General features: G+C 62.9%; 1 protein-coding gene across 1 annotated transcript in view; it reads left to right on the top strand.

The window, feature by feature from the left end:
- SOX7 (SRY (sex determining region Y)-box 7) overlaps positions 1 to 21275 on the top strand; it is a 53639-nt gene that overhangs the window by 7969 nt on the left and 24395 nt on the right. The window contains exon 5 of the mRNA XM_004682431.2: positions 1037 to 1129. Within this exon, the coding sequence (XP_004682488.1) occupies positions 1037 to 1129 (93 nt within the window). The remainder of the gene's footprint in view (positions 1 to 1036; positions 1130 to 21275) is intronic.

Raw genomic sequence — 21275 nt, 5'->3', positions numbered from 1 at the left:
CGTGCCAGCAGCGTGGGGAAGGAGGCTGCCTGGCACAGGCGGGGGCGTCTGATGCCGCCAGGACCTGTGCCAGAGGGGCGCCCCGGGGCTGCCTCCTGGAAGTGTGGGAGCAGCCCTGCTGGGGCACAGCGTGCGTGAGGAGTGTGGACACCCCGCCACACCTGCCAGCCTGCCTCTGTCCCCATGGAGGGCCGGGTCCGTGGTTGAGGCGGCGCCCGCCGGGGCGGGAAACGGGAGATGAGGCGCCACTTGAAGCTGGTGGCTGGCTCGGCGCGCCGTGTTCAGGAAGAAAGGTCGAGAACGTTAGCTCCGCTGAGGACAAAGAGGAGTCTGTGGTACTGCCGTTGACAACGTCCCGAGCAGCGGCCTTGAGGCGTCCCAGTTGGTGGGGCGAGGCCGCGTGACGGGCTCCGTCTTCCCGGGCAGCCCGAGGCCCAGCCCTGCACCCGGGCGGCCCGGCCCGTGCCTGTCGCTCTGCCGCCGCCCTGCCTGCGCCCGGCTCCCCGGCTCCCCGGCTCCCCTCCCGTCACGTCTGGGAGGCCTTTTCCGTCCCGTGTAGAAGTGGCCACGCGGCAAGCCGAGCGAGTGCTGCGGAGGGAGGGCCGCGAGCCTCCTGGGCCTGGTGCGGCGCCCGCGCTCTCTGCCGCCGCCGGGTCGGGTCAGCGTCACCCGCAGAGGCGCTGCCTCATCCGCCCCGTGCCTGAGCCGGGCCCTGGGCCTGCCGCCGGAGAACCTTCTCCCAGTGGGGTCGCGGGCGCGCCCTTGACTGTCCTCGGGAGGCTGTGTCCGGCTCTGGCCGGACGTAGCGGTGGGGCGGGCGCCTGCCGGCGTCTCACGGTGGGTTCTCACCCTTCTTCCTCTTCCTGCGGGTTCTGGGATGTCGGCGGGACGGCCAGGCCCGGTCTCTGGCGCCCAGCTGAAGAGAACTAGCCCTCGCCGGATGGAGTTCAGTCTGGGTTTGCGCTAGCCAGGCCGCGGCCGGGAGTGGCCGCGAGAATGGCTTGTGACACTTTGTCTTTCTCTTTTTTTTTTGGAGATTCCTTGGACAGCAAGGAAAAGAAGGCGTTCAGCCTCGAAGAGAAGTCCAAAGTCTCCAAGAGCCGCGTTCACTACAAGAAGTTCACGAAAGGTAAAGCGAGCGGCTCTTCTGCTGCTGCCCACTTCCTGCTCGCAGGCGCCTCCCAGCCTCGCGCTCGGCCTGTGGCCGGAGGGGCGACTGCCAGCCTGGCCGCCCAGCTCGACGGCGCTGAGGCCCAGCGCGTCCGGCTCTGGCCTCCCGACGCCGGGGGCTGACGCCGTGCTGAGAGTGGGCTGGCGTGGCTGGGTCAGAAAGTGACCTGAGCGCGGGCGTTTCCGCCCGTCTCCGCACACGTGGGTGCTGAGCGCCCTCTGCAGCGTGCTGCTTCAGCTGGCTCTGGCGGGGCGCTCCCAGCCGCGCTTGCTTGGCCTGCGCCTTCTGCCCAGTTCCCCTGTTGCAGTCCCCCAGAAGCTTTCCTTGGGAGCAGGCAGGTCAGCCCCGCGGCGCCCTCGCGCCGTGGCCACCAGGTGGCGGCCTTGTGCCGTCCCGGCAGGGCTGGCGAGCGCTGCTGGCGGAGGCGGTGAGGACGACTCCTGTGCCGCTGGGTCACTGGCCCTGCTCTCGTGACCTGCTCTCGTCCGCAGCGTGGTGGGAACGTGGCCTTCACGGGCACGTTGGCGTGACCGGGGCCCCTCACGGCTCCAACTGCCCAGATCACAGGGGAGCGGGGATTCCCACGGCGCCCAGCTGTTCGTGGCGGCCCTGGTGTCTGGCCAGACCCCCAGGAGGAGGGGTGGATTGGCTTCATCCACCGCCCACACGGAGCTGCGTGCGTCGGCCGCGGGGTGGGGGTGGTACGCGCACGCCGCGGCTCCCTCCGAGCAGGTGTGGTACGCGAGACTCGTCCTCTCAGTCCGGAACCTTCCCTGCTGTTTTCCTTTGGGCTTCTCTCCGGCCCACCTGCTGCCGGACAGAGACAGGTGGGGCACACGGTCTTTTTGAGCACAGAACGATGGTCACTTTATTCCAGTCCCCAAAACAAAACCTGCTTTTCCTCGGACCCTAGAGGAGACACGGTGACGCAGTGGAGGGCGCTGCTGCCAGCCAGAGCGCGATGTTAGCAGGGCCCTCGCTGTGGGGCGGGCTGGGCGGCCCTTCACGCTTCCGCTTTTGAGATAGAATCTTCCCATTTTCCTTTATACCCGACTACACGCACCGTTTCACTTGAAGCATTTGCTGAAGCTGGTGTAAAGCCCTTTAATCTGCCTCCATCTCATGGTCGCCAGGAGTCTCTGCTTCCTTTCTGTGGAGCCGCCCGGTGGCCCTGTCGCCTCCGAGGGGCTCTTGCCTTCAGCTTCCGGCTGTCAACCAGGTTTGCTTATTGTCAGCCCGTCACCCAGGCGAGGGAGGCGAGGGCGCTGCTCCGCGGGAGCGAGAGGCAGGGACAGGAGACAGCCAGAGGGTGGGGAGCGCCCGGGGGAAGGGGCAGCAGCCGTGCGCTGGCAGGGCAGAGGGCGGAGCAGGAGCGCAGCGCCCGTGGTGAGGGAAGAGGGCGCGCGCTGCCTCTCGAGGCCAGGAGGAAGCCCTCTCTGCGGCCCTGCGATCTCCTGAAGGGCGTCCCGGGGCGGCCATGCTGACGTGTGTGGCCCACTCGCAGGCGGGCTCCTCGTAGGAGGCTGTCCCGGGCCCCAGGGCTGCTGCCGGCCGTCACCCCGAGGCAGACCTCTCTGCCTGTTGACTCAGTTTCCCCCTTTGCAGAGTGAGGACAGACTTTTAAGTCATCACAGCACATAGTTTTATGGCCCATTTTACAAAACTCTTCTTGATTGTCCCGCATTCTGGTAATCCGGGTTTCCGCCCAGGTGACGCTCATAAGGAGAGCCTCTAGCTCACCCATCCACGAGGGTGACTCACGCTACAACGCGTCGATGGTCGGGGCTGAAGAAGGGCAAGGGGGCCTCGCTGTAGCTGCCGGGGGGTGATGTCCACGCCGGTGAGGTCTCAGCAGCCAGCGGCTCTGTAAAAGTTGCTGCTGCCCTCGCATTTCAAAAGCGACGTCATTCATTTTCAGGTCCTGACTGTGTGGTTTCTCTTCACTGGAAAAATGTGTGGCCAGGTCACATCTGCAGGAAGAGGAAAATGGAGAAATGCCCCCCTTTGAATTTCCAGGAGACGCGGCCGCAGCCGGGGCTCGGGGGAGTTGGCGTGGCGTGGGGGGCTGGAGGCAAGGTGCGAGCTTGGTCGCGCGTCGAGTCATCTGCTCACACTTCTCATTCGTGTGACTGTTAGGCTGTTTTGCTTCCTAAGCACGGAAGTTCCAGGCACAAGGTGTGTCTGGTAGTCGGCTTGCTCGTGTGGAACCCAGAGCTCCTCCTCGCTGCCCACCGTCGCCCCTCAGCTGGGCTCTGCCAGCTGGGCCTCGGGCTGCACGTCTGACTCCTGAGACATCTGGGTAGCGTGTCGCCCCCAGGCCTCAGAGCGCTCCCCTCTGTCTTTCCAGGGCGAGTCCCTCCCGCGGCCCCCCAAGGCCTTACCTGTCAGGGAGGCTGTTGCCTCCTGCCCTAGATGGCTCATCCCATGGTTCTGTGTTAAAACACCAGAATACAGCGATGAGTCACCCTTGGTCCGGATGCTCGCGGCTCTTCCAAGCGAGCGCTGCCCCCGTAGCCTGGCAGAGGTTTTGTTGGGACGCGCGTTTTCCGGCCCCGTCGTGGCGCCCGCGTCCTCCCCTTCGAGCTTGTCGGCGCTTCACGGCTCCAGAAGAGGCCTCAGACGCCACGATTCTCCGGTTCTGGTGTTAGGGTTGTTTAGCTGACTCCCCGCACGGTGGGGCGCCCGCCCATCCGGGTGCTAGGAAGCAGCGGGACGACGGCAGAGTGCGCCTGGCAAGGCCGTGCTCATGCCCCTGCGGGCCGCGGCAGCTGGCGCGGGAGGCCTTTTCCCGGCCAGAAGGCCCCGCCCCAGGAGGCCACAGCGTGCGTGCGTGCCGTGGTCCGGCCCGGCGCCGCGTCCAGGGGTGCTGGCTGTGGCCGACCAGCTCGGGCTGAGAGCGGCAGGCTTCCTTCCGGAGGACACCTCCAGACACGTGGTCATCCACGAGCTCCCCCTCTTAGGCTGGCCCCAGGGCCGTGCCAGCGGCGCTCTGCGCCGCTCCATCTCCCCATTTTTCCTTTCTGTTCCTTCCCACTGGCCTCTGACTCTTCTTTCTTCTCTCTTTTGTCTTCCAGATCAAATCCAGAGGGCAAGGCCTGTAACAGTCCTGGTTTCTGCACTTAACTTAATGAACCTTGCTAACGAATAGACCTTGGTCAGACCAGAGCCCAGCCGCACAGTTTAGACTGCTTGCGCCGCCTGCTCAGCTCATGGGCCCCCGCCCTCCAGTGTCCCTTGGCTTTTAGGTTTGTGTTGGGGCTCCCCGCAGGCCTCCCGCCTTTGAATCCAGGTCTGTTCTGCGTGTGCCCTCCCTCCCTGCTTCTCCCCAGCAGCTGTCCTGCGGGGGCTTGCTGTAAGGGGCCCATTTGCGTACTGCTAGGCTGTCTGTGCTCCCAGGAGGTCGGGTAGTGCCAGGTGGGCATTCGCTCAGCTCCTTTCCTGAAGTAGCACTTGCTGCTGCCCCACGGTGCTGGTCCCCACAGGACACGGTGACCGATGCAGAGCGCCGACCCGCACCCTCCCCCGCCGGAGGGCCGGCCCTTCTCTCCTGCGGAGCTCCCTCCCGGCTGTTCTGACTAGCTGCGGGTTCTTTGGGATGCTGCGTTTTGTTCTTGAGTTTCCTGTGGGGGCTTTTACTTGGGTCTTCTGAATACCCTTTTGGAGCCAGGAAGCTGTTTGTAGCTCGGGGAGGACAGCAGAGGGCCCGCAGCGTCTCCTGGGACAGGAACAGGTCCTGCAGCAGCTGGGCAGCCCGTGCGGCTGGTTTGGTGGCTGGCTTCGCCTGCTCCTCCGGGGCTGTGCTTGTCCCGTGTGCCCCAGGGAGCGTGAGCCAGCCCGTGTGGGCGTGGCCCTGCCCAGCCTGTCCCTGCAGGGACTAGAGGACAGGCGGGCGAGACAGAGGGGCTCGGGCCCGCCCCAGCCCGAGTCTGGGGCCTGCCGCAGCCTGGGCTTCCCATGAAGTCGTCGTGCTTTGAGACGCACCGGCCTGACGGACAGATTCCTTTGACGGCCGCTCAGAGCGTGTTGGCGGAAATGCCCAAGAGGCAGCTTGTAAATGAGTCGGACTGTGGGTTTGAAGTGAAGTTTAAAGTCTTAGTGGGGATCCTGGGTCCTTTGGCCATTGCTTCGCCTGCGGCCATCCTATTTCCTACTCTTGCCGCATGTACTTGATTTAAAGTGGTAAAGTTCTAGCAGTAAAGGTGCTTGCAAAAGGAAACCCTGCCGCCCTCGCGCCCTGCCAGCAGCTGCTTGCGTTTATCTTTCCAAGTCCCCTTCGCCGCCAGCAATGTCCGAGGGGGGCCGGGCGGCCGCGGCTCTGCAGCGGGGCCAGGGCCGGGACCGGAGACAGCGGCCGCTGCTTTCCTCGGCCGCGGCCCCGCTGGTCCCGCCGTGGCGTCGCGGGCCGGGTGTGCGCCGAGCACCCGAGTTTGATTTTTAGATGTCTTTAAATTTAGGTTTATTTGTTAATTAAATTAGAGTTGTACTCTGTGAAGGGGAGGCAGAAAATAAGTAGTTTGCAAAATTGTTCATTTGTTGAAAACATTTGTCTCGCTACGGCCTACATGTGCGCTGCTTGTTTTAGAAAGGGCGGTCTTGCTGAACGGCCTCGTCTTGTCTTCCAGGGAAGGACCTGTCCTCTCGGAGCAAAACTGATCTTGACTGCATTTTTGGGAAAAGGCAGAGGAAGAAGACCCCCGAGGTATGAAGCCCGTGGAGTGGACCCGCTGTTTCAGCACGGCTCGCTGTGCAGCGTGGGCAGGAGCAGCCGGACGCCGCCGGCTCCGCAGACGCCGGCCAGATGCCGGGCAGGGCGGGGGGCTGCCCTGGGCGATGCCAGCGCCCGTCTCCTCAGACGAGCTCGCCCCTGCCCACGGACGGGCGCCCCGCACGAGCCTGCATCCTGCCGGAGTGCGCGGGGCGCCGCCGCCGTCTGGCTCCTCGCGCCTTCCTCTCTAAAGCGCTTGGCGGCCGCGGAGTCTGGAGACGGGTTGGGCACTGCCCGCTCCGTGTACCAGATTACTTCAGAGCCGCACGAGAAGGCGACTGCACTGTCCTTACCAGCCTCCTGGCTAATCCCCGAACGGGTCAGCACGTAGTTGCGTTAGTCTGGTCCTGTAAGGTAAGCCGTGCGAGCAGCGCCGAGGGCTGTGCTGCTTCCGCGTGTCGGCCCTGCGTGCTGAGGGTGTCAGGCGCTGCGCTTGGGACGTGGGTCTTGGAGAGAGGGGGCCGGAGAGCCTGAGCTCGTGTGCCCACGCAGAGCCCGGCGGCGCGGCTGCCAGGCGCCCCTCGTCTGCCTGGCCGGGCTGCAGCCTCCAGTTTGCTTACTCCCGACATTGCCAGGCTGGCAGGAAATCTCCCAAGTTGGCAGCTGTGTTACTAGACTATTTTCGAAGACTGCAGTAACCAGTTACTGGATATTTTGTTTAGTCGCGCCTGGCAGGTGGGGACTAAATTCTCACCTTTAGGTGCCTTCCTGGCCCCGCCCCTTCAGCAGAGGGGGTGGGGAGCTCCCGGGCCCGGCTTGCCAGGGACGGATGCGCTCGCCCTGCCCTGCCCGAGCCCCCCCTCCAGAGCCGGCCCCCATGTCCGGCCTCCCCCCACCCCTCAAAGCCTTGTGCTGGGCCTGCGTGAGTGCCTGGGCTCGTGGGGCGGCCTCCCTTTCTCCCTGCTGCCCAGCCACAGCTTCCGCAGCACCTCCAGGCGACTTTACGGTAGACCCGGCAGGGCCCGTGGGCTCGGGCAGAGCTGTGAGGGAAGGATGCATCTGATAACACAGGGCCCCCCTCCGCCGTGGGAGCGCACGCTCTGGCCCATGGCCCGGGTCCCCTGGGGACTTGGTGGCGTTCGGGCCATGAGGTCTCACACTGCCCCTCGCGGCTCAGTTACTGGCGACATGTGCGCGCGTGCATGTCTCAGCGTGCAGCTCGCCTGCCTGCCTGCTGCTGCCCTTGGAGTGTGGCTGCTGGCGTGCTCTGTCCTTCGAGCCACCAGCCCCGCGTCCTTGGCGGGAAAGCCACCCGGGTCGACCTCGGGTCTCCCTTGGGGTCCCCGCCCGGTGGCGCGTCAGGGCTTCTGTGCCTGCAGCTCGTTGGACGTCTTAAAGGCCGTCTTCAAGGCTGCTCCCCTTGCAGCTGTGGTCTGTGTAGCTTGACGGTTGGTGCTTGAAACAGCGCTTCTTTTTGGTTGGTAACTGTCTCTTCCCGAGAGTAGAAGACACCGATCCGCCCATAGTGGGCAGGTTGGGTCGGAGACACTGAGAAGCAAATTCCATGAGTTTCTATCTGGTTGAACTTCCTGCTACTCCTAGTTTTTTCCCTCTCTCATTTTTTCCCTCCCCCACCTTCCCAGTTTCCTTCCTCCCTCCGGCTTGTTTCCTGAGTCGGCCTTATCACGAGAGAAAACGCTCCCGAACCCGACCAAGGATGCAGAACGTGTCCGCAGCAGTGCCATGCGCCCCTCGGCGAGCTGCCTCTGGCACGGGCTCCTGGCGCCCCTCGGCGAGCTGCCTCTGGCACGGGCTCCTGGCGCCCCTCGGCGAGCTGCCTCTGGCACGGGCTCCTGGCGCCCCTCGGCGAGCTGCCTCTGGCACGGGCTCCTGGCGCCCCTCGGCGAGCTGCCTCTGGCACGGGCTCCTGGCGCCCCTCGGCGAGCTGCCTCTGGCACGGCTCCTGGCGTGGTAATTGTGCGTTCCCTCCCGCCCTGATCGCGCCACAGCCCTGCGCCTCTGCCCTCCCCGGCCGCCTGCGCCGGCGGGGCCTGAGCCCGACTGCCCTGTCCCTCTCGCGTCCTTCTCCTGACTCCTTCCTGCCGCCTTCTTGGGATCGGCGAACCCCAAAGTGGCCCCGAGCACACCCTTGTCCTGTGCTCCCTTGAGTCCGCGGGGTGGGGGACTGGCCGTGCTCAAGTTACGTGAGTCGGGGAGATGACTGGGAGGAGATGTCGCTCATGTCGTAGCTCCGGGGTGACTCCTCGGCGGAAGGCGCTCGATGGCAGCCGTGGTCCGCGGCTCAGGCCGCGTGGTGAGTGGTGAGTGGTGGCTGTGCAGGGTCGCTCTGACCGCCCCGCAGCCCGCGTCTCAGCCTGCCCGCCTGCCCCTCACCTCGGCTCGGAACCCCAAGCCGGGCGTTTCCCAGCCTCCTGTTGGCTGAGGTGCTTTGGTCTGAAATGCAGACCTTCAGCTGGCCACGCGGTGGCTGCACTGTGGCCAGTGGAAGCTGTGGCGGGCTCGCCCCGTCTCCTCCGAGGCCTCCTTGGTGACACACTCGCTCTTCAAGCCTTTGGCCTTTGTGTCAGCATCCCAGCTGCCCGAGCTCCAGCCTGAGAAAGCTCGGGTCTAGGCTAGTGCGTGTGGGCGGCTCCCTCCCTCGAGCAGCAGCTCCCCCCCCCCGCCCCCCCGGGTAAGGAGGCCGTGCCCACGGCTCTAGGTGTGACCTGGATGGCCCGCTGACCTGGAAGACCTTCCTTCCTGGTAAGCCTCCTGAAGCTGCACAGTTAGGCTCGTCCGCTTTCATCTCCCGCGGCAGCCGCAGTTTGTGGAGACCGACTTAACGCGCAGGGACGGGGCCTGTCAGAGGCGACGGAGCGGCAGTCTCCTGTCGTGGTCAGTGCGCTGCTGTGGTCGCTGAAGCCTCGGAGACAGCAGGGCTTTGGCTCCTCCGTGGAGTCTTGTTCCTCTGCTAGACGGGGTGGTGATGGCGGGCAGGGGTAAACCCAGACAGGTGCGCGTCTGGGCCGCCTCCGCCACCCACTGTGGCCTGTGACCTTTGGCCGTGCGGAGGCGGGAAGGCGGTGCCTGCAGCACTGGCCTGGGCGAGCCCTGGGCTCGGCGCTCAGCAGAGGCCCGGGGACAGCGGGTCTGGGAGGCAGGCGGCGGGGAGGCCCGCGGCCGGGTGGGGGCCGGAGCCGGCCGTCGCTGCTCGCCCGTCCTGCTGCAGGCTGGGCCAGTCACCGTGAGCACGGGGTGTCACGGAGCCGGGGTTGCCAGTGACACAGCCTTTGACAAAAGGAAGGAGGCCGAGGTATTGACTTTCTGGCGCTGATTCTATCAGCGGTCTGTTAATCAACAGGATAAATGATGGCTCTCCAGAACCGGAAAGGACCCCTCGCGTGAAGCCTCGCGCCGCCCGCTGCGGTTCTGTCCTTATTGGCACTGGGGCGCTCCTCGCCGTGCTCCTTGGGGGTTTTGTTAAGGGCTGAAGGGGAACTGAAGGGAGCGCCTTTGATTTATCTTCTCTCCTTTCCTTTGGTCACTCCTCAGGGCTAAAATAGCCGAGTTGGCTTTAATATGTCGCCATTAGAGACCAAACATTAGCTGGAAGGAGCCATCATGCCTCACAATGAAAAATGTCCCCTGATTGGCTAATTAATCAGTCAAAGGGGAATGACATGGCTCTCGGCTTGAGGGACTCTGCTGGAGAGAAACGGGCTGTTGATAAATGGTTCTCCGACAAATTCATATATCAGGGAAACTTAGTCATTTTTTAGCTATAGTTTGTGTGACTGCAGTTTTTTCCAACTTTTTCTTTTCTGCTGTTCTTGCTGTTTAGGCTGCGTTTCTTGTTGATGGGAAAGTATAGGATTTTAGAGACGAGAAAATAAATTCTTTCTACTTACTCATGTCTGGTAGGCTGACTGGTTTTCATTGTCTAGTTTATGATGAAAATCAGACAGCTGTTTCTAGAAAACTTGGGAAATTAAGTTTTCCTGCCTGCCTTCCAAGCCAAGGTCTCCCAGTTCGGGGCCACCTGCAGATCTTGGCAACACCCCCTCACCTTTCAGGCCCACCCCAAGGGGCCTGGGGCGCAGGTGAGCTTACCTGAACAGCGGTGGCACCTGGGGTCACCGTGAAGTGTTTTCCTCGCGAAAGTGCTGGCTGCAGGTCGGTGCAAGAGCCACCCTGCTGGCGTGGCGCAGAGCGGCGTCTTCCCGCACCCGTGCCTCCCACCTCGGGCCTGCGCGAGGCCAGAGGGTGTTTGTGCCCCACGTCCGCGGTCATCTCGCAGTCGGGCGGGAGAGAGTCGGCACAGCCCGTGCAGCCGCAAGGGAGCAGCTTGCGCAGCTCTGCGGGTTCCTGGCTTTAAAGCCGAAAGCAGGGGTGCAAGTCCCAGTTCTGTCACTTGGCTTGCAGGCCAACGGGACAAGGGGTAAACTTTTGGAGATGGAGGCGCTGGAGGGGTGCCCTCCCAGGCAGGCTCCCCCTCCGCCCGGGGCACGTCCCTGCCCTGAACTCCTGGGAGCAGACGCGATGCGTGCTCATGGGAGGGACGGCGCGGGCCGGCCCTGCTCCACCTGCTCGTGAGAAGGGTCTAGTGCGGCCTTGTGAGCCACCAGCCAGCTGTGCCCCAGGGCTCTGCCCTGGGGTTTGTGCCTCAGGGCTCCCCGTTTCCCAGCAGCGCAAGTGCGCGGTGTTCCTCTCGCTGAGGTCAGTCGGCCAGGTACAGCCCGAGACCGCTGGTCTTCCCTGAACCTCAGGACTGCACGCCCAAGGGAACGCCTGGCGGTCAGCACTGGGCTGCGGAAGCCCTGGGGCGGCGGCAGGCGGGCGCTGAGCGCTGCCCTTGCTGTGGGTGAGCGTGACCTGGAGGAAGCCAGACAGGGCAGCACCCTGTCACCCACCAAGGGCCCTCGCTGACCCGCGGGTGGATGGCGGCGCCTGGGCGTGTGCGGTGCTGGCGGGGCCAGAGCCCCCCTCCCCCAGCGCTGCCTCAAGTCTGGCACCGCCCCTGCGTCCAGGGTCTCGTTCCGTGGACCTGATGTGTAGGTGGAAAAAGGTCGTTGAGCCCTGGCCGAGCCCCGGCCAGCAGTGTGAGCCCCACAGGAGGAGTGAACCGGCAGGGTGGTGTGGCAGTGGGGAGACCCGGGTCTGCCTCCGCTGCCCTCCGAGTCCTGGGGCTCCCTGAGCCGCGGCGCCTGGGCCGGGCCTGGGTGCAGCAGGCTCCAGGCTCGGCTCTGTCCGCTGAGCTCGGGAACCACCTCGCTGGGATGCCGCAGGGCCACCTCGAGGGCCCTCTGAAGCACCTCTGTCCTGGCCGCTGGCCCGCTGCCGGCCCCCGCCAGCCAGCTGGAGGTGGCGCTGTCCCCGGGGAGCCGTGGGCTGTGGCCCCTTGGTTCCGGGCCTTCCCTGGACAAAGCCCCTCGGCGGTGGCTGGGCAGACGTGGTGGAGTGGGCTGGGAGCTTGGGCGGCGCCATGGTGTGCAGGCGACGGGGAGCTCAGCCCAAGGGGAGTGGGGCGGGAGCAGACGCGGGGCCTCTGGGCCCGAGGGGACTGTCCAGCTCACACTGTGAAAGCAGCCACACAGCACATGCCCAGCGTGGCGCTTCAGGTCCAGCAGCTGGGCCGGCCGGCTCGCCTGCTCCGCGTCTGGGCCGCTGGGCCACCCGCCTTGTTTCCTTCTGCTCAAATATCGTACACTGGACTCCATTGTAAAAAAAAGAAATAGGAGACCTTCTCTATATACTGAATTTATTAAAAAATGTAAAATTTTACCCTGTCGCTTACCAGCTTTCGCAGGAAGTGGGCAGGGCCTCTGCTCTGAAGTCCCAGGGCGCAGACGCAGCTGGGCGCAGAGCGGGCCGGTCTTCGGCGGAGCGCGGCGTGCAGGCCCGAGCCTCGGGGCTGAGTCCAGCGCATGCGGTGTCCCTGAGGATTCGGGGAGACCACCGCCCCCCCGCAGAGCCCCACTCGGGCTGGGAAAGGGCGCTGGGGGGCGCTGCTGCGCCTTGGTGGGTCCCGCGGGGGCCCCGGCCGGTCCAAACAGGCGCTTCTGGAAGTTTGCAGGGAACTCAAGTGTAGCTTCCCAAGCGTCTCCACACTGTTTGACTGAAAAGAACTCGCCTTTCCTGAAGGCAGGCGGTTGGGGCTTCCCGAGAGCTGCCGAAGCGCGCCCCCCGCCCCCGTCGCCTCCTGTCCGCCAGGAGTCTGGGGTGCACGTGTGGTCGGTAACAAGGCCTTGCGTGTTTCCTCCTCTTCGTGAATCCCAGTTCCGTCTGTTTTAAACCACGAGTTAGTTCAAAACTGTAAGGAATCGCATGTTGCCACAACAGAACTCAGATGACCCAATCCAAGGCCCAGTTCGGTGAGCAGAGGGGGACGGGAGGAGCCGGCTGGGGGCGCCCCCCTCCCGGCACCCTCCTCGCCGGCACTCGGCGCCCAGCCCTGCCGCCAGTCGTGTCTGGGAGGTTCTGAGTTTTGCTCAGAGCTCCCGAGTCTATGGCAGGGGCTCTTGGCTGCCAGGGCGTCCAGAATGGCCAGCGCCCTCTGCCTCGCCTCCGGGGCAGCTCTCCTTCTTGACACTTCAGGGCCCTGCATTTCCTCTGCTTAGAGAACCGTGCTGCTTGCTGTTTATGTTCAGGAAAGCAACCGTTGTTGTTGAACTGAATTAATGCCTTGGCGATTGGATTCTTCGATGCATTCATAGGGCGGCTGAATTTTTCTGAGGTTGATGTATTAATGTGAGTTTTTTTCTCTCAGAAATGGAAAGGATCCTGGTCCTGTTGCACCACTTCCTGACAGGTGTTTGGAGGAGTTGTGCGCCCCTTTCCATCCCCTCGGGTTGGTAGGAAGTACGGAAGTTGGTTTGTTTGGAGCTTTTAGTCTTGATGGTGTCGCACTGGAGAGAACAGCGAGCGTGTCCCCAGAGCGTGTCCCCAGGCCTCTGTGTGTAGGAATTTTCCCTGAATCTGACTCCACATAATGGTTTGCTAGCCCCGACCGACCGTAGTAACTGACATGATTCAGGCCCCGCCTTGGCCCCTCCCCCAGGCACGCCGGCCAGAGGCTCCTTGGTGGCCCTTGTCTCCCAGAGCTTGTGGTCTGTCTGGACAGCACAGCCCCGCCTGGGTCATCAGACACAACGTCCTGACAGGGAGGCAGGGCAGGCGTCACCCCTGAGGACTGAGTCCCCGGGAAGTGTAGGCTGAGTCCTGACCTGTGCTGGAGACTGGCTTGACCTCGACCGTGGTCGCCTCACTGTCCCGCGTCCCTGGCTGCGGACCGGCCAGAGTGAACCAAGCCAGCTTCAGGTTCCCTGGGCCAGGCCCCGCGTGCCGGTCACCTGCCTCGGCCTTTGCCTTGGACTCCCGGTGCCTGTCCTGGGGTGTCGGCAGCCCCACTCTTCACGCTTGGCACCGGTTCCTCTGAAGCACCTTTTACCTCCCTTCCGTGGTAACAGCAGGTTTTCCTCAGCCATCGCTGTGCCTGTCCGTGTAAATTCTGTGTCACCTACAAGGGAAGGAAGCCGAGCAGCTTGGGAAGAGGTTGGGGTATTTGTAAGGGCCTTTTTGGTCACTCATAATATTAGCATACCAAAGAATAAGTTTTAATTTAAAAGATGGCGACTGCTGTGGCAAGCTTGGTTCTTGTTATAAGCAGCGGGATAAAGGCCGTCAGCAAGTTACCGGGTGAAGACTTCTTACTGAAAGTGATGCTGTTGGAAATTTGTGTTGGCACCTTTTGAAGACCCTTCTACCTCTACGGCAGCTAAGAAAGAAGGTAAGGGAGGGAGCCTCCCCGAGCTCGCTGCCCCTCCTTGGCCCGAGGGAGACTGGAGGGAGACTGGCTGGGCTGAGCCCAGCAGGTCCGGTGAATTCCTCCCTTTGATCTCAGCCCCAGGCTTTGTTGTGGCTGTTGTTGAGGGGTGAGTCTCAGTTAGCTGGTAGCTTCGGGAGTTTTGGCTTCCTATTTCCTGGTTGTGTAAATAGCCTCAGCGCCTGGATGCGCCAGCAGCTACCCTCTTTAAACACCTGGAAGTGTGTGCATTTCTGACTTCCGCCCTCCCTGCCTGCCGGTTCTTTCCTTCTGTTACATCAAGTCTGCTAATCTGACACAGACAAGGAAGCTTGCCCTGAATAAATACAGTAGATAAATGGTCCTTCTGTTCCTGGGGAAAATTCAGAGCACTTTCTGCATTGAGTGTTGTGAAAAACAAAATACCATTTAAAAACATTTAAACATTCAGGTTTCAGTCTGGCATCCCGAGAAGTCTGATTCGAAGGCATAGATTATCTTCTGCTATCTATCTTCAGCTGTCTTTTTCACTGTCATTTGCTTTATTTCAACCTTCAGCAAATGCACTTTTGGCGGGACAGCAAGAAAGAGGTGACTGTAAATGTTCATGGGGCCTATATATATTTTCAGTATATTTATAATTACAGATTTTAATTGCTATGTGTGAACATTGATTGATGTCTTGGTTCTAGCTAGTCCATTTCTAGAAGTGTATACTCGATAGTCTCATTTTTTGAAGGAAAAAGTCCGTGAAGAGTTGCTGTGTTACACTTAGCAAGCCCACCTCTGGCGGTTGCTCTGCTCAGGGGAGACCACCCGCCTCCAGGCCCACCTCCGGGGAGGGCGCTGAGGAGATACTTTACCTGCTGGTTCAGTCTGCTAGTAGGTGTGCACTGCAACAATATTTGTTTTGAGCTTATCTTCAGCTCAGTCTCTGCAGGTAAGAGGGAATAGCCAAGATGCTCCCATGACTCACCCTGTCTTGGCTTGTGCTAGCAGCTTTAGCTGTATTCAGGCTGGTGCTGACAGAGCCCGGGACTAAGTGACTTGTACTCGTGCTTTTACTTTTGAAAGCAGCGTTCTTACTCGGCTTTCACGTGACGTTAACGTCCTTTCATGATAAAGATTAAAACAGGGGCCACGTCCCTCTGGACCCAGTGTTCTTCCTTGTTGCCTGGCTCTTTTGGAGAGAAAACATCGTGTCGGTCAGCCTCATGAGCCCACTGAGCCGGGAACACAGCTCTTGGCTCCGAAGACGCCTGCACCGGCAGAGGCCATCTGGCTTGGACGCGTTCCCTGAGCGGCTGGTGGGGTCCCACAGGGCGTGCGCGGCTGCAGTGCCTTAGCTGCGGGAGGACAGCGCTGACTCGAGCCGCTGCTTCTTGCAGCCCGTCACTTCGGGGTCTGGCACGTCACGCACTCAGGTGCTGGCAGTGCGGCCCGGAGCGGTGGCGGGAGAAACAGCCAGGGCAGCGTGACTTGGCAAACGGGAGAGGAGCCCACAGCCAGCCTGAGTGGGGTGCAGGGCTGCCTCTGTGGGGCAGGGTTGTGCAGCGGCGGGGGACGGGCTGCGCCCGGGGCGCGAGCAGCGTCACACCTCAGCACACGGGCGCGGCTCGTTGGTCAGGCCCACCGGGCACAGGGGCATGCTCTGGGCCGTGGGGCGCCACAGCGTCCAGGTTGTCCTGTCCTGATTGGGCCTTCTGCATCTCTTGCGTTCACCTGTCCATGCAGCTTTTCGTGAGAAGATTCTGGAAGCGCCTTGAGTCCCACATGAGTCCTGTGGTCCCTCCCGATGCACCACCTGGCCCTGTCACAAGCCGGTTGCACTTCTTTGTGGGCTGCTTCGCTCATTGACCCCAAACCCAGCATCTGCCGGGTGCCAGGAACCCTTCACAGCAATGGCCCGAGAAGAGAGGTGCTCCTTGTCTGCAACCTGGAGCGCCATTGCCCAGGAGGAGACCGGCGGCTGGCCGTCTCATGCAGTATGGGGTGCGCACGAGGCCTCTCCGGAACCCTGATGGGGTGCCTGCCCCTCCCCAGGACTCCCACGTGGAGGAGGCCATGTCTCACCTGTTGGGCATACGTCTTGGTACAGGAGGCTGTTAGGATGTGTGCAAGGTGACTTCTAGAGCGCACTTGGAGGTGCGGGGAGGAGCCCCTGCCGGTGCGGGGCGCACACAGCCTCCTCCGAGCCAGTTCTGGTGACGGGCCTGGAGGGGCCGCCAGAGCCAGCGGGCCCGGCACAGCGCGCTCTGTGCGCCTGCTGTTGCTGCTTAGTGCTGGAGGAAGCGACAGGGGTCGGGGCCTCAGTTTCCCCCCAGGCCGGGCAGCGGGCAGGGTGCCGGGCGCCGTGCAGAGATGACCTAGACGGAAGTTGTTCTCAGCCACCAGCTGCCACAGGCTCCCTTCTCCCCAGGACGTCCACGGGCCCCTGCTGCAGCACGACCCAGAGGCCGCAGGCTGCACCCTGGCCTTTCGCCCAGCTGTGACGTCAGGTTCTTACTAGAAAGTTGGGCCGGCGGCACCCCAAGCCCGGAGAGCCTCGCTGCCCTGTGAGACGAGCATGCTGTGTTTCTAGCTTGCCCGCGGGCCCGTGGACCCACTTCCCACGTGGGCTCTGCGTTGCTGCTGTGCCAGGAAATTCGAGGAAATTGGCCCTCGACCTGAGCCGCCGAATTCTGCTGGTCATCGGGGCCCTCCCCCATGCCGTGCGGCCCCTGAAAAGGGCTGGCCCACGGCAGGCAAGCGTGCATCGGGGCAGTGTGGTTACAAGTCCCTTTTGGATTTTGGGGTGTGTGCTGGAACATGGTCTAGGTCCCCAAAGGGAAGTTTCTCCCAGAGACCCCAAGGAGGAGGCATGGTGGGGTCCTAGCCTGTAAGCTGCGGGCAGGGGGAGCCCCACCCACGGATGTGAAGAGCCTGGGCTATTTTTACCATTTAAAAAGGGCCTCGTGGGTGCTGGAGATAAGAAGGTGAGAATGAGGATGGGCGAGGGGAGGCCAGGCCAGCTAGAGGCTATTGTTCCAGAGGGGCCTGGGCAGGGTCAGCGGACAGCGGAGAGAAAGGAACAGACCCAGCGAATACAGGGTAGATGCCCAGGGACCTGGGCGAAGTGAGATTGGGGCCCCAGGACCCTGGGTGGCTTCGCGGACAGAGGTGGTGCCCGCCGACGTGCGCGAGGGACGAGCTGGGCCGCTGGGGCTGGCGCAGCGCATTGTCCTGGCTTCCTGCTAAGGGGCTCTGCGCCGCGGAGCTGAGTCGCCTGGTGCGGAGAGCCTGCCTCGCCTTTCTCCTTTGGGCCCCCTTTGTGCAGGGCCCCGCTCCCCCTGACCGCACCTACACTTGGAGGGTCGCGGGGGAGACGCTGGAGGGGGCCTTCGGGCCCTGCCGGCAAGGGGTGATTCAGGAAGGAGGGGCGAGCGCACCACCTCCAGGATGCCTTCCAGCACCTGACGGGGCGCCGGAGCCCGGAAGGCGCGGTCCGGAGGAGAGGGCACGGAGCCCTGAGCTGCGGGCATGTCTCCGCGGGCAGGGCGCTTCAGGGGACTTGGTTATGGGCCGGCAACGCTCCTGGAGCGGAGCTGCTGCCTCTGGGTGATGGCTTGGCAGGAAGGGCCGCGACGCAAGCGCCCAGAAAGCCCTCACTAGGACTTGGCGTGCGAGGCCTGTGGGTGTGGAAGTCGCGCCCGCCTTTCCTGGCTCCTGGGAAGCCGGGCCGTGGTGGCAGCCTCGGCCCGTGCACGCTTCCGGTCCCTAGAGCTGGCCGGCCCGCGGCGTTCCAGAACCCTCCAGTGCCCCTGCTCGCCGAGAGAAGACGAGCTCCCCTCCCGCCGGTCGTGTCCTGGTGGCCTCGCACGTGCGGGCAAGCTGCACCTCCAGCGCCATCCTGCCCTCCTCTCCCTCATCCTGCTTTTCCCAGTCTCTGCGGTTCCCCGGCATTACATAATATTCCCGTTCGGGTCAGTTCCTGTTTTGCCGGCGAGAGGAATTGTGACTCTTGCAGGGAAAAACCCTGTTCTAACATTAGCCGCGCTGCTGGCTCTGCGCCTCAGTCAGCGCACAGGTGGGCCTGCCTTTCCGGGGCTCGCCCCCCTCCTCCCCTGCAGGGCCCCTCCGCCGTTTCTCTTGCGGTGGTGACTAGAACCGGCCTCGGTCTGCCAGCCCCGGCGTGGCTTTCTGCCTCGGACGCGCCGCGGGAGGAAGCCTGCTCGGTGGCGTGGGGGAGAACGGAAAGTGTCACTAAGCGAGTGCAGAGAGGCCCGGGCTGCCGCCTGCCCCGCCCCGCAGCCAGGCCGCCCCCCCCCCCCCCCGGCTTCCGCACACGGTCTCGCTTCATCCTCTTCACGGGCCCGGGCGCGGCGCCTGCACCCAGCCTGAAGGCGCGAGCCACAGTGCTCCCACGGCGTGGCCGCCGACCGGCCGCCGCTGTGTGCGGGTCGGCGGGGGCTGTGTGTGCTGTGAGGTGACGTCTCCAGGCCCTTCGGACCTGGGGCTCCCGTTCCTGCCCCCTGTTCTCCTGGCTGTCAGTGTCGAGACCGTGGGTTCCTTGTCTTGTGAGCCTTCCGGGCTCTGGGTCTGGCCGATTTCGCCTCCCCAGTCCTTTGGTAAGCTCGCTTTTCCAAGAGACGCACAGGTCTTTCCTGTAGCTTGAGTTCCCACCCCGCGAGCACCGCGGGGCGTTCTGGATTCTGGAAATGTGAGCAGGTGACAGAGAATCATGCACCAGAAGCTTCTGAGCCAGACTCCCCTGGTGGCGGAGAGGGGGCCTCCGCCCGCCCTCCCGTGCCCTCCCGTGCCCTCGCGAGCTCCCTCCTCTCCTAGTGATGGGCCCAGCACGGTCTTCCCGGGTAACTGACCCGCCGTCTTTAACTTGGCTTGCCTCAGGCGGGCCTGACCACTTGTCCAGCTAAGGAGCAAGCAACCGTGCGTGGTGCACACTCTGCTCCTCCCCTCCCTGGAAATGCCGCGCGCAGGCACACGGTGCTCGGAGGAGGCTGCCCGCAGCGTGAGGCGGCGGAGATCGGTCCTCGGCGTTTGTTTACTCAGTGTTGTGGAAAGTATGTCATCCAAAGTAGTGTGTTACGGGTGAAGAACATGTACTGAGAGGCAAAAGCAGCTGCAGTCCCAGTTTGCTCAGACTGCGCCCGCGGGCTTGCACGGGCTGGAAGTAGTGCAGCTCGTGCTTGTGTAGATGACGGTCACTGACTGGCCTGAAGCGACCTGATCTTCTGTTAGGTGGATTGAATATTTGCCTTGGCCTAGAGGTGCTTGTAATGAAGACCTTCGGGTTCTTACCACCTCCACACCATTGAATGAGCGTGAAGAGCCTTGTCTTTTGTCGATTCCGTTCTACTGAGGAGGATTCGCTGACTGCCATCGGGAGGATGCGGGAAGAACCCAGCCCTGGACCAGTAGGCTTTACCCGACGGCGTCAGATGTGATTGGTGTCGCTCTTGATGCCCGTCAGCCCTTGCGTTACACATCTTACATAGAACTCCATTGGCACCGCTTTGTCATGACCAAAGAGTTCTCTTTAAAATTCAGTCTTCAAGGCACCCAAAAGCCTCTGGAGTTTTCCGGAGGCAGACTCTCCTCCCATAAGATGATGCGAGTTCTGTGTGTTCACTGTTCACTGGGAGTCGTGTCTCGGAAAGGAAGGTGGCTTTTTTGTTTTTTTTTTTAAAGATTACTTATGCATGCAGAACTGGGGTGCAGGCCAGAGGTGCGCTGTCGTCACTGGCCACCGTCTACTGTAGACTCCTTCGGAAGGGCCTAGAAGTGTTCGGCTGGCATCTTGAGGGCACCGTCTAAGAATGGGTGGCCGACGTCAGCTGTGGACGCTCACTCTTCCCTGTGCCGCCCGCGTGCGGGCTCCTGACTCGCCTCCGGCCCCTCACTGCCTCAGCTGACGTGTTACCGGTTGTGCAGTGGGCGCTGCTGTTTTGCCTTCCCGTCCCCTGGTTGAGCCCCCCCCCCCTTTCCGCCTAGCATCGGGATGGCCGCAGGATGGCCGCGTGACAAGACGCCTGCGGCGCACAGCCCTCAGGCTCATAGCCCTGGGCCGGAGGCCCCAGTGCAGTGCTGGGGTTCATAGGCGGTGTGGGGGGCAGGCAGCTTGCCCAGACACAGGGCAGCGTGCGTGTGGTGGCCTAAAGGAGCACAGCTGCCCGGTGGCTCAGTCCCTGCCAAGAGCCAGGGCCGAGTGGCCAGGTTCTGGTCCAGCTTGTTCTGACTGGCCGCGTGCTATAAAGATCACCGTGTCCACGAGGTGGACGTTGCTCGGAGGGCAGACGGTCCACGGCCGTCTCAGGGCTCCCTGCCTCTGGACGCTAACGGGCCCTTTAGGGGCTGGGCGCGGAGACCTGAGTGCCCGTGCGGTGGGCGGTGACCGCTGTCGTCTCTGAGCGCTCGGGGCTGCGTGCCCGTCGCGCGCGGGCTCGGCTTTCTCTGCACTCGAATTGGGACCCCGCAGCCGGCTGGTGATCGTTTGTTTCTTTCCGCCTCTGGGTTCCGTCCTTACCTTTCCCTCTCTCGCTTTTGGAGTAGAATTTAGCAGTCTCCTCATACCTGCTGTTCGGTTGCCTGGAGGGGATGGCCCTCAGGATTCTGTGTCCGTGGCCCGGTTTCAAGTGGCGGCGTTTCTCTAGCGCGCCCCAGGTGACCGGCGAGTCTCCGTCTTGCATATCGGTTGATGGACATTTGCTGGAGCTCATTGTATTACGTTTATTGCCTTAGTGACCACACGTCCCATCACCACCCTGTCAGAGCTGGCCCTCGGCTTCTCTGGACACGACCCAGATTCTGCTGGCTCCTTCCTAGCCGGGGAGGGTGCTCCAGGCCCGCCGTATCCCCAGAGGCCCCGGCTTGGGGTCCTCCTCTGGCTGGTCCTCTGGGTAGCAACGTTCTGGGCGGTGGGGCAGCTCATGGCCGCCACTTGGGCCTTAGTCCGCGGCCTCGTTGCTTGGATCTCGCCCTGTGGTTTCGTTTTAGTGGCGAGCTCTGTCGAGCCCGTACTGTGGTCTGCCAGTGCCTGTCGGAGAGCGAACCGCACGCGTCTTTCGTCTTCACTTTCCCACAGTGAGAAACCTTGGCGTCTGTTGATCTGGAAATACAGCGTTGAGAGGCCGCGTCGGCCCTCCGCTGCTTCCCGCCGCGCGGTAGTCACAGCGTGAGGTCCCGAGAGTCAGAAAGAGGAGGCTTCGTGTTTGCGCGGGTCCCTCTGTTGTACTTTGTGCCGCTTCTTTTCCCTGGAAGATAAAACTGCATAGACCTAGACAGCCAGCTCAGGGCGCCGAGGGTCCTGGCGTCTGTCCTGCGGTGCAGGCCTCGGCGGCCGCCGCGTGGGGTCCTCCCACCGTGATGTTGGGCCTTCTTGGCTTTTAGCTTGCTTCGGTGCCCGCTGCCTGCTGCTCACGCTCTCTGCCCTCCCGGTACTTTGTTTTCTTCACCGCCTGGTGGTTTCGGTTCGTGCGCGAGCAAGCGGAGCTGGGTTTCAAGGCCCCTTCGCCCCGTCTCACGGCAGACCGCAGCTCCCACTGCGCGCGGGGCTCGAGCCGGGAACGGACGCCTGTCGGCGTGGCCGTCTCGGAGCCCGC

This window comes from Condylura cristata, unplaced genomic scaffold, assembly GCF_000260355.1.
Source record: "Condylura cristata isolate star-nosed mole 26May11 unplaced genomic scaffold, ConCri1.0 scaffold00014, whole genome shotgun sequence".
NCBI classification, from domain to species: Eukaryota; Metazoa; Chordata; class Mammalia; order Eulipotyphla; family Talpidae; genus Condylura; species Condylura cristata.
The sequence above is the reverse complement of the archived record's forward strand: the minus strand, read 5'-3'. Positions and strand labels throughout refer to the sequence as shown.